The sequence below is a fragment of the Salminus brasiliensis genome, chromosome 5, assembly GCF_030463535.1.
Source record: "Salminus brasiliensis chromosome 5, fSalBra1.hap2, whole genome shotgun sequence".
Lineage (NCBI taxonomy): Eukaryota > Metazoa > Chordata > Actinopteri > Characiformes > Bryconidae > Salminus > Salminus brasiliensis.
In genome coordinates this window covers 5187083-5200016 of record NC_132882.1, presented here as the reverse complement: position 1 = coordinate 5200016, position 12934 = coordinate 5187083, and the positions used below count along the sequence as shown (strand labels likewise).

Sequence of the window (12934 nt, the reverse complement as noted above, 5' to 3'; positions counted from 1 at the left end):
GTAGGCAACCCCTGCTGATATTTCTATTACTGCTATTTTCTATCATCCCTCTCGCTTTCTTTCTCTCCCATAACGCCGTCATGATTGCGCAACTTCCTTTGTGTGTATCCAAGTATACTGTGGTAAAAACAAACACTTAAGTACAGAATAGACGGAATAGCCAAGAACAGAAAGACCCTCAACTGAGATCTTTCACAGAGCAGGTACGGGGGGGAAGGGGGATAGAGGCCGAGGCTGAGCTGCAGGTTCTGGCTGAATGTGGACCAGACCCTCAAGCTGCACCCGCTGCACAGCCTTACTGCGGAGATGAAAGCAGCGAGAGGGTCCCCACACAGCCTGCAGCCCAGCCAGACAACAAACAGCAGCTACACTCTCTCTACAGCACTCTGGCTCACTTTTTATCCCTCTCTCTGCATTTCCATCCCCCTTTAAACCTCACTTTCCCTCTCCTCGCTCTCTCTCTCTTTCTCTGACCGCCTTGCTCTGCCAGGAGAGCTGCAAACAACAAAAAAAATAAAAAGGGGCTAAAAGCACAAAAGCTGTTTTCCACCGCCGGCTAAAAACAGCCCAGCGATGCTGAGGGTACGGTAGAGGAGAGGATGGATGGGTGGGGAGGAGGGGAAGAGAAAGGAGGAGAGCGAAGGATAAGGCATCACCAGCCTTGGCTGCACAATGCAGGTCGACAGTGCTTCGCCCGATGAGCGTTCAGCTCCGTTGCCTCACATTCCGCCATCCTTCACGACCCACCCTGCCGCCTCCGAAAACGACTGAGCCTTAAACTGCGTGCGCATAAACCGAGTGTGAATACGACATGACCTGAAGGTGGTGCATCTAACAGCAGTGGTTTAGGGACGTAACAATAAACCTCGATATAACACAGCAGTGTCTCAATTCGATACATTCACAACTACGTCCAAATATTTGTGGACACCCCTTCTAATGAATGCATTCAGCTACTATGCAGGAGCTTAAAAACATGAACCTATTGGCACCATGCTGCCTAATAATGCCAAGCGTGGGCTAGTAGAGGGGTGTAAAGCCCCCCAGCATTGAACTATGGAGAAGTTGAAGAACTGTGTTCTCTTTTGGGTTGAGTTGGGCCGGTGATCATCCAACATCCTGGCCGCACTAACACAACAAGCTTGTTGGTGAATGCAATCAAATCCTCACAGCAATGCTCCTCCTCCAAAATCTAGTAAAAAACCTTCTTCCCTGGACAGCAGAGACAATTACTCCAACAAAAGCAGGATAGACTCTTTTTAATACCCTTGATTTCAGAAGAATGAGCAGGCGTCCCAATACTTTTGCCCAAAGTGCATTCAAAATTCCCGTATTTGAAAAGATAAAGCAGCGTAGGAAACGTGCATCCCCTCTACAGCCCAGTTTGAAGATGCTGGGACACAGCTGGTCTATCATCTTGGTTGTTGCCAGATCAAGGCCATCGACAATTGTCCTTCACTGACTGGAACAGGGGGGAGAACTGCGTCTCCGTCATTGCCACTCCGGGCCGGAACGCTGCTGCTGCTACTGCACTATGGAGCTTTGGTGGTGGAGCTGCAGGAGGAGAACCTCTGTCCAGAACTGCTGCTGTGTAACACTGAGTAACCCATAGAGTCATATTAGTGTAGAATCCTGTAGTGTTACTCTACTGCCTCAGCCCACATGCTTCTCTACCTTCAGGTCAGCTTGTCCAGAAATGCATGTGTACAGCCGTCAATGATCATACAGCATAATTTGTATTTACTGCAGTGGACTACCAGTGAATCACACTCCCCAACTGTAGGAGGAGCTCAGGAGCTTTAATGTTGAAATAATTCGAGCAAGCAAAAAACACAAGCCACTTGCGCAAGCCATTATTACATCCCTAGTTACTTTCTTTTATTATAGATTTTTTCACGTTTTGGCCAAAATTAATTTATTGGGCTCCATAAAAGTCTATTAATTAATTTAGTATATGAAATATTTTCCCAGTGATCATTTTCATGCAATGCTTTCTTTACCTCCCTAAAGAATCGTAACTGCACAGAACACCTCTTTTCGAGATGCGCAGCCCTGGTGCGTGTCGTGTGCTTCAGTACGGCTCGTTACCTTACACCTCCAACCGCTGGTGGGGATGGAGTCCATTACGGGCTGCAGGCAGAACGTGTGATAGCCTTTGTCGCACATGTCACACACCAGCATCTTGCTGTCTTCCCCCGGGTTTCTGAAACACAGCAAGGAAAAAAACAACAGCATCAAGGCATGATCGAGCGAAGGGGGGGGTGGGGGTGGGTAAATAAATAAATAAATAAATAAACAAGGAGAGCAGATCAGCGACAAGCTGAGAGAAGCAAGCGGCGCTGAATTCATCCCAATCAATTATCTACAGTAATAATGACACACAGCAGCATTTTGCTGTTTGTCTAATTGAATTAGCTGTCGTGGTCTACCCAGGGACCACCATCTGCAGGCTCCACATGACGGCTTCATTACGTGCCGACGGCATTACTGCTCAGCCAAACGGCAGCTGATACTCCGGTGTTTGGAGAAGCCAAACAAACGCGCCATTAAACCCAACACATGAGAAATGGCACTTTGGCAGCTGCGATTCCAACTCCCAACCTGTGTGGGTGATAAATCTAACCGGGGGCTTCGCAAAAGTGAGATTTATAGGGCCAGAAGGTGGAGGTGAAGGAGGGGGGGGGTGATGTTTTCAGGAGGGAGCGAGAGCCTGGACGTTCATCAAATCCCAGGCATGTATTTCTCAATCCGATGCAAATCCACACTAAATGAGGACGTCATGTGATATTTACAGCCGTGGCAGCCTGGCCCTGCCCACCTCCCTCCGCCAGAGCGGCACGTCAGTCTGCCTGATTCACTCCTTCTGCCTCAGCCAGACACGCCGAGCGGAGAGGGAGCGTCAAGACTAAAATAGAAATCAATTTGGGTTCGTTCTTATGTTGAGGCGGCAGAATTGTACAGCCAGAATTCGAGGTGGAGAACGAGGAGCTCTTGTGGAGCGAGAGGTCTGCACTTCTTGCTTTCGCGCCCCTGAAGAAAGGTTTGTTCCTCTGTCCCTTGATCGCGTCTCCTGTATGCAGACTAACACATGCATGTGCGAGTGACTGAAGAGGAAATGGATCTCTGAGTGAAGAAGGGGGCTGGGCTGATAAACAGCACAAAAAAAAAGAAAAAAGAGAGAAAGCGGCCCTTATCTCCTCATCCTGAGCAGAGATACGGTAACATTCGGCTCCACCAGCTGTTCACATCCTGAGATTAGCCTTTTAAAGATAAGCGCCCGCGCCTACCTGGCCAACAGCATACGACGCTGGAGTGCAGTGCAACTGGAACACAGAGGGGGTGGGAACATACATCCAACAGTGGTGGGCCCTAAAGGGTGCTGGAGATTCATATATAACCTATATCAGATATACTGTCCTTTTGATACACTGTGACGGGGTGGTAACACACACATCCAACAGTGGTGGGCCCTAAAGGGTGCTGGAGATTTATATATAACCTATATCAGATATACTGTCCTATTGATACACTGTGACGGGGTGGTAACACACACATCCAACAGTGGTGGGCCCTAAAGGGTGCTGGAGATTTATATATAACCTATATCAGATATACTGTCCTTTTGATACACTGTGACGGGGTGGTAACACATACATCTACCAGTGGTGGGCCCTAAAGAGTGCTGGAGATTTATATATAGCCTATATCAGATATACTGTCCTACTGATACACTGTGACGGGGTGGTAACACACACATCCAATAGTGGTGGGCCCTAAAGGGTGCTGGAGATTTATATATCGCCTATATCAGATATACTGTCCTTTTGATACCCTAAGGGGCTGGCAATACACACATCCAACAGTGGTGGGCCCTAAAGGGTGCTGGACACAAATAGCCTATATCAGGTTTACCGTCCTACTGATACACTGTGATTGGGTGGGTTCAAACATCCAATAGTGGTGGGCCCTATATGAGCTATACTGCCCTACTGATGCATTGCAACTGGGTGGTATACATCCAGAGAATGGCGGAGTCAAAATAGGGCATATGTGATCAGAGGAACAGGGCAAAACATATAAATATTGCCTTTTCATTATTGATTAATATAATTGATGAAAACAAAAAGTAAGTAGAGAAGAAAACAGAACAAAACTATGTACTGAAATGATGTGAATATGTCTTCTATATACAAAAAGACAGTTGCAGCATCTAGGAGGAAAGGGTTCAATTCTTTTATTAACACAAACCTTAAGACTCAATGATGGTATTTGAAAATTACTACTACAATTTCCTACTGAATTTCAAGCCTGCATCCGTTCACATCATAAGCTTTAAAACTTTAAATATAGATTTTTCTTCATTTTCCATTTTTTACCCTTAAAAACTGAACCCTCAGTTTATTATGCACTTATTTGTGCTAAGGTAGAAGCCATTACGAATTACTGGGAAAGCACATTTTGTGGAGTCCCACAGGACTCTGCTTCAGGGTTTTTAAAATTTATGCTAATTGTGACCGTAATAATGAAGTTTGGCATTTGCACAGGGTTTAAGGGGTTAATAAGCTATTATGAATGTATAAAATAAAATCATAAATGTGAAATTTATGAGACTTAATAATATTATAAAGTACTATAAACAGGAAGTCTGAAAACGTAAAAAATCCCCAATAAAATAATACAAATATTACAAATGATGAATCTAAAAGTATAATACATTCCCAACACGGTCATAAGATATTCCCTAATGGGTTAAATAAATAATAATACAAAATGGTGGTACATTAACAGTCAAGGCCCTGTATTACATCATTTAACCATATCATCATTTTTTGATATTTCTTTATGACATTATTGAGAAATGATTTAATTACTAAGTGCTACACACCCCTGTGCCCGCCAACAACCTATACGTGCACATTTTATCAGGTTAAAGCTACTGCTGACCCACTGCCCTGGGGCAGGAGGTGGAAGGGGCAAGGGTTCACTCAGGTCCTTTAAACAGTAGCAAATATCTTTCAAATGAATTTAATGAGATTAAAAGCTTTCAATTATTTCCCCAGATATAAAAAATAATAATAATCAATGGTACATTTACTGTTCTGTTCATTTAGCTCTAAAACAACCTCCTCAGCGCAGTAATATGAACCCAGTCTTAGTAATGGCCATGAGATCATAAACAGAGCGCTCACACTTACTTGCATGTGAGGCAGACTTTGCACTCGGGACACTGCCAGCCTGCCCTCCTTAACGGAGTGACCGTAATGTCCAGACAGGCCCCGTGGTAGTGCTGACCACACGACGTGCAGAAGAGCTGGTCCTGCAGGTCCCCTGGGCTGTCACACACCAAACAGTTCACTTCATCTTTAGCTGAGAGAGAGAGAGAAAAAGCAAGCAGGAGAGAGATTAGCCAAAATAATAGTTACCTAAATAATATGTGCATTTAATTGTAAAAAAAAATATATATTAAATTAAAAATCTCCATTGTCACACAAAAAACCATGTATCTCCATTCTTGACAAAGTGATCAGATTGCAGATGTTCTTTATATTGTGTCAGAAGTTCATGATGAATGGACCAATAGAAATACTCCAAAATACTTTAAATTAAATGAAAACAAATTAAAAGTGTGTATATACAGTGTGTACACCCTCTTTGAATTCTATTGTTTTACATGTCAGGAGATAATAACAATCAGGTCCTTGGAAAGCCTTTTAATTATGTAAACATATCCTTATATGATCATCACCACCACCACATAATAAAGTAGATAGGAATTAAGAGGGTAGGTAGCAGCCCTTGATCAAGTGTCCTTGATAATCAGCAAGAGTGTCCCCCTATATAAAAGCAGTTTATTGGTCTGGAACAATCAGGTATGTTAATATGGTCATTGAGTCGACCATAAACCCCTCTGTATACCAAGCACTGGGTCATGCAACAGGACAATGACCCAAGCCCAGCCGATATCTACAACAGAATGGCTGAAAATGAAAAGAATCAAGGTGCTGCAATCTCCAAGTCAAAGTCCAGACCTCAGCCCAACCAAAAAGCTGTGGTGGGATGTTCAGAGAGCTCCCCACAAGAAAAGGATCCCCACAAACCTCAACTTAAGCAATGGTGTAAATAAGAGTGGGACAAATATCCTCCTGAGACAGAAAACAGTACTTTAAGTTATTGCTACTAAAGGTGGTTCTTCTAGCTATAGATTCATAGGGTGTACACAGTTTCACACACATGGCTTTTCTATCTTGGCCTTGTATTTATTTGGATATATACAGTGGAGAGTGGAAGTATTTAGTCAGTCACCGATTGTGCAAGTTCTCCTACACTCCAGGACCTTGAAATGCTTCTTACGAAGCCACTCCTTGCCCTGGCAGTGTGCTTGGGATCATTGTCATGCTGAAAGACCCAGCCACGTTTCATCTTCAATGCCCTTGCCCTTGAGGTTTGCACTCAAAATCTCACAATACATGGCCCCATTCATTCTTTCATGTACACGGTCCAGTCGTCCTAGTCCCTTTGCAGAGAAACCGCCCCAAAGCATGATTTTGCCACCCCCATGCTTCACAGTTGGTCTGGTGTTCTTTGGATGCAACTCAGCATTCACTCTCCTCCAAACACAACGAGAATAAGACATTCTCCCAATACTCTTCCAGAACATCCAAATGCTCTCTAGCAAACTTCACGTCTGGCACTGGTGGCGTAGTGTGTTACTGACGGTAGCCTTTGTTGGTCCAGCTTTCTGCAGGTCATTCACTAGGTCCCCCCGTGTGGTTCTGGGATTTTTGCTGACCGTTCTTGTGATCATTTTGACCCCACGGGCTGAGATCTTGCGTGGAGCCCCTGATCGAGGGAGATTATCAATGGTCTTGTAGGTCTCCCATTTTCTGATTATTGCTCCCACAGTAGATTTCTTCACACCAAGCTGCTGCCTATTGCAGATTCAGTCTTCCCGGCCTGGTGCAGGTCTACAATTTTCTTCCTGGTGTCCTTCGACAGCTCTTTGGTCTTCACCATAGTGGAGTTTGGAGTGTGACTGTTTGAGGTTGTGGGCAGGTGTCTTTTATACTGTTAACCAGTTCAAACAGGTGCCATTAATACAGGTAATGAGTGGAGGACAGAGAATCCTCTTAAAGAAGAAGGTACAGGTCTGTGACAGACAGAAATCCTGCTTGTTTGTAGGCGACCAAATACTTATTTTCCACCATTATTTGCAAATAAATTCTTTAAAAATCAGACAGTGTGATTTTCAGATTATTTTTCTCATTTTGTCTCTCATAGTTGAGTCTACCTATGATGTCAATTACAGCCTCTCTCATCTTTTTAAGTGGGAGAACTTGCACAATTGGTGACTGACTAAATACTTTTTTTCCCCACCCTTCCCCATAGGCCAGCAACCGCAACACACTTAGCTGACCGCAACACACTTACGGTCTAATTATAAGTTAGCAGAAATGTTTGGTAAATTTAAGCAAAACAATTATGTCAATGAACTCGTAAGTTCATCAAATTAGCCTTTAAATCTTATGAAATCTGTCCCACACACACACACACACACACACAAACACACACCCCTCAAGACCGAAAGCATGTTCTTATTAAACCTGTTAAACTACAATGTGAGTCATTTTCTCCTGGGTTAGACTGAGTTAGGCACTCCCCCAAGTCGTGTATTTCTGAGTGTAAAGAGTTAAAGTGTGGATCTTGTAATGAAAGAAATGCACACAATGAAAATCGTGAGTGTGTTTGAGTGTGAGGAGAGAGAGAGAGAGAGAGAGAGAGAGAGAGAGAGAGACTCACATCGTGTGAGAGCGAGCTGGATGTGGTCCGGGCAGAGCAGGCTGTATCTCCTGACGTCCTGGAAGGTGCCGGCAGCAGCAGCGCAGGGGTAATGATAGGAGCGGCTACAGCCCTCCTCACAGCACTTAATGGATGCTCCAAGGCGCTTACAATACGCACAATACTGCAAGACACACACACACACACACACACACACACACACACACACACACACAATTAGACAAATAAGAGCAAGTTATAAAGTAGTTCACAAAAGATGGCAGAATTCATAAACCAAATTAAACAGGTGTTTGATTTGAGTGAGGGGGTGGATAAGGGAGGGGGTGGATGAATAGACGGATGAATAATGAAATGAAGCAGCACCACCCAAAACAAAATCTCTCTCACAGCCCCCGTTACCAACACAGTTACTGGAGACTGGAAAAGAAGGGCTTAAACTATGAATGGGTGCACTCATAGTTCTGGACGGGGTGTTTAATGATGGATGCGTGGATGGAAGGGTTGGAAGTAAGGATGGGTGGGTGGATTGATGGCTAAGTGGATGGGTGGGTGAGTGGATGGATGGGAGGGTGGGTGGAAGAGTGGGTGGACTGATGGCTGAGTGGATGGGTGGGTGGAAGGATGGGTGCGGGAGTGAATGGATGGGTGGGTGGATTGATGGACGGATGGATGAGTAGATGGGTGGGTGGATGAGTACATAGACGGATGGGTGAGTGCATGGATGGGTGGATGGATGAGTGGATAGATGGATGGCTGAATGGATGGATGGATGAGTGGGTGGGTGGAAAGAGGGGTGTGTGAGTGCATGGAGTGATAAATGGATGAGTGGATGGATGGATAGATGCATGGATGGATGAGTGGGTGGATGGAAAGAGGGGTGCATGGAGTGATAAATGGATGGATAGATGGGTGGGTGGGTGGATGGATGGATAGATGTGTGGATGGATGAGTGAAAAGATGGATGAGTGGGTGGGTGGAAATATAGGTGTGAGAGTGGATGGATGAATAGGTGGGTGGATGGATGGATAGATGTATGGATGGATGGATGGATGGAAAGATGGGTGGATGGATGGATAGATGTATGGATGGATGGATGGACGGAAAGAGGGGTGTGTGAGTGCATGGAGTAATGAATGGGTGGGTGGATGGATGGATGGGTGTGAAGGATGGGTGTGAAGGATGGATTGACGGCCAAGTGGGTGGGTAGAGCATCTCTTGGTCAATCAAATGAATCACGAAAATACTGAGACTTCTGAGTGACAGGAGCAATGTCTATGCGGGTGGGTGGTTGGTGGTATGGTTGGTGGTATGGTTGAAGCGGTGGGTGGCTGGATCGAAAGATCGTACAGCTTCTAATTTACAGTCCAAATATGAATATTTGAAATAATAATACTGAAGACCTAATTGAGGATGCTTTAAGGCACTGAGGTTCGTCCCTCTCTCTCTCTCACACCTTCACACTTTATACAGCGCAAGGAACCACTAAACCCTCCTTCTGTTAAAGCACAGGATCAAGTTAGAACGATCAAATGAAGCTGCAGCACCACAAACAGAATCTCCCGCATAGCCACTGCAACGTCTGCACTCTGAAGACTGGGAAAGTGAAAGGTCTGAGAAACACTAGTCCCTGAACTGAAAACGTCTTTCGTCAGCAGCTTCAGTGGCCTCCATTCAGTCCCCCATGACTTGGAGGAGTGCTGGCCTGGGTCCCAAACGCAACAATCTGCAAATACCTTTTAACACACAGCACATCCAGCAATTATCACCCACACGCCAACCCCCTCCGGGGCCATATCACACACACACACACACACACACACACACACACACCTCGGGACAGACCTTCAGCCACACCCAGGCAAACTCCCGACTACAACATAAAGATAAAAGTCCTGAAGTGAAAGCTTTATTGATTTATTGAAGACAGCGCTCACATCATCAGGATAATGTACCTAATAAGTAATGGAAGTGTATACCCCACCAATTAGCATGATGCTATCTGCACAACCACATCATCACACTCTCCTCAAATTCTCTGGGGTCGTTCAGGGTGAGGACACTCCATTAAAATCTCATTCGTTAACATCTGATCTTCATGTGATCAACACTGAGATGGAGGTGATCTAACTAAACTCACACACCTGAAGAAACGCCTTTAATCATCATTATTAAAATAGAATTAATAGAAATGTAAAATCTATAAAAGTTTAACCCCCACATTTATCACTCCTTCAGATGTGTAGAATCAGACTCAGCTGCAGAACATCAGCTGCAGATGATCAGAACATGGTTGGAGAGGATTATTCTGGAGGAGTCTGGAGTCTTATTTAAACCTCAGAGGTTTAGTCTGGTCTGATCTTGATTGATGGTTGAAGTGAGGGGTGAAGAAGATCACCATCATGGCCAGATCCAGAGAGCTCTCTGAGGCCTTCAGAAAGAAGGGTGGAGATGCAGAGGAGGCTGGGAAGGGGTTTAAACAGATCTCAGCACAGTTAGAAATTCCACTAAATCATTTACAAGTGGATCAGCTGACCAACATGACCAGGTCAGACTTTCTGAAGGCCTCAGAGAGCTATTTGGATCTAACCGTGGTGATCTTCTTCACCACTCGCTTCAACCATCAAGAGCAGACCAGACTAGTCCTATTCAGTCCGGGTTAGTTTTACTGGTGTCCTGGGGTCTTTTTCTCCATCACTGGGGCTTACCTGTGTTTTTCACTCAAATATTTGAGTGAAAAAATATATAGATGATAGATGCACCTCACGTCAGAAGAAAATGTAAATATCAGAATATCAGAGCTCCTCAGGTGGATATTAAACACTGTCTGCAATGAAGCAGCGTCTCTCAGGCTGTTCAATCACAGCTGTTGTGAATGTGGTCATGGGAGAAGCCAACGTACTAAAATCCTCTCGAACCATGTTCTCATCATCTGCAGCTGAGTCCGATTCTTTAGGGCTGGCCAATATGACGATATTTTATTGTATTGTGATAAATTTTGTTATCATGATAGCATTATGATTTACATGTGGAGGAGACTGTTAGAGCTTAATTATCACTGATTAGCAGCAGGTTTCATTACTAACAGTGTCATTAGACTGAAGGGTTCATTAGATGAAGAGCAGCAGGTGTTGAGTATAAATCACTGTATTCAGTACAGGAGAGGATCTGAATAGTAGTTTATAAGTTTAATCTGTAGATACTGATGTTTTTAGTCTGTGATAAATATCATGCATCGTTAACAAAAAGTCTTTAAATATCGTGATGTAGTATTTTTACCATATCGCCCAGCCCTATATTCTACACATTTGCAGTAGTAATAAATGTGGGGGTCTTAACTTTTTCCTAAATGAAGATTCCATGCTTAAATGTTTTAAAGGCAAAGGTTTTTATGGGGCCTTAATTTTATTCTCCCACATGACTGTGTGTCATATAGTTAAAATAAATAAATAAATAAATAAATAAATAAATAAAAGTGTCATCCAGCCTAACGCCTGAAATTTGCCCATTCTTTTGCTCTTGATGGTTGAAGTGAGCGGTGCAGATCACCATGGCCAGATCCCAAGAGCTCTCTGAGGCCTTCAGAAAGAAGGGTGGAGATGCATAGGGAAGACGGAACAGAACACATGACTGCGTGTCATATAGCTTAAATACATAAATAAATACATAAATAAATAAATAAATACGCCTGAAATTTGCCCATTCTTTTGGACGACTTTAGCTGATCAGCTACCTCTGACGTAAGAAATAGACTGCTTCTGCTTTACAGTGAAGGCAAATGAATGACAATATCGAGTCAACATGGAAGGGGTTATAAACACTACAGCACAAGACATAAGAAACGAGCACAAGGCTGGTCTGCTGAGAACAAGCACAGACTCTGCTTCCAGTCCACTGCAGAGAACTGTTCCCGCTCCCGTTTGCGTGTTCAATAAAACAAAGGCTCCGTCAGCACTGGACGAGCCGTCCTGTTCCAGGAACAAAAGCACAAAACAGCCCCCGCTGCTCTAAATTGAGAAGTTTGGCCCAAACTTTGCTCCTGTCCGTATCCCAGAGGACAGGCTTACAAATGAGGAAAGGTCCGTGTTGATAATCCTACGTGCAAAAAAATAAATAAATAAAAAAGGAGAAATGGAAGTTTGGGCAGTTTTCCAGACACACTAGTCCAACGCTGAAAGCTGGAGTGAAAGCCTGGAGGAGTGCCCTGCCCTGTGCCGCTGAAGCTCAAAGGAGGTATGCCAGCACCTGCATCCTTCTCCATCAAAGACAGGACGGCAGGCGGACGTCCAGCTGTGACGCTCTGAAGACCTGAGCTGACCTGGATACACCTACCAGCTGAGCTCTGCAGATCTTTAAAGGGCTGAGGTGTGCAGGATCTTTCAGACATGCTTAGAGGCGGAGTTAAGCTGCTGAGAAGACACAGAGACACCGGTGGGGCTGAGAAGTGGTGGCTCAGCGGTTCGAGCTCTGGGCTATTGAGGACAGGGTTGTGGGTTCGATTCCCAGGATCGGCAAGCTGCCACTGTTAGGCCCTTCACCCTCTCTGCTCCCCGGGTGCTGGAGTTGGCTGCTCTGGGTGTGCCCCTAGTTATACCACACTATTAGCTTTACAGAAGGGGGGCTCCACAGTGCGGTGGGACAATAGGTGGTTCTCACGTTTCTGTAACGGCTCCATCAGAAAATCAGACTATTTAAACAGCAGGGGAACAAACTCTAACACTGCTCTACACCAGAGAGAACCCAGAGAATGCTCCACAGTAATAATTACTCAATGTTTTTTCATCAGAAGAATTTCCACTCGCCTAACTGCCACTAAATGTGGAGGAGAGCCGTCTCAGACCATCACTAAATGTGCTTTGAGCTATCAGATTGTTATCCGATCCGATCATAATGCGTCCTGGCGGCATTTGCATCTGGCTTTGCACGCAGACAAGTGAACCCCCCCCGGTACGATCCGAGCACCGAAAACACTGCTAATGCCAGGTGATCAGAATCTATCAGAATCAGAAATACTTTATCGATCCCAGGAGGGAAATTGCAGTTGGTACAGTTGCAACCGTTCGTGTAAGAATAAACAAACACTCTGTAAAATAAGAAATAAGAATAAATACGGTATAAAAAAAAAAAAAAACAGAAAAAA

At 44.5% G+C, this 12934-nt stretch overlaps 1 protein-coding gene across 9 annotated transcripts in view; it reads right to left on the bottom strand.

Moving 5' to 3' along the window:
- The window catches only part of kmt2ca (lysine (K)-specific methyltransferase 2Ca), a 197845-nt gene that overhangs the window by 106960 nt on the left and 77951 nt on the right, over positions 1–12934 (bottom strand). For all 9 annotated transcript variants that reach the window (XM_072679281.1, XM_072679283.1, XM_072679288.1 and 6 more), the window contains 3 exons: positions 7798–7960; positions 5196–5367; positions 2089–2203 (listed from right to left, as the gene is read on the bottom strand). In XM_072679281.1, the coding sequence (XP_072535382.1) occupies positions 2089–2203; positions 5196–5367; positions 7798–7960 (450 nt within the window). The remainder of the gene's footprint in view (positions 1–2088; positions 2204–5195; positions 5368–7797; positions 7961–12934) is intronic.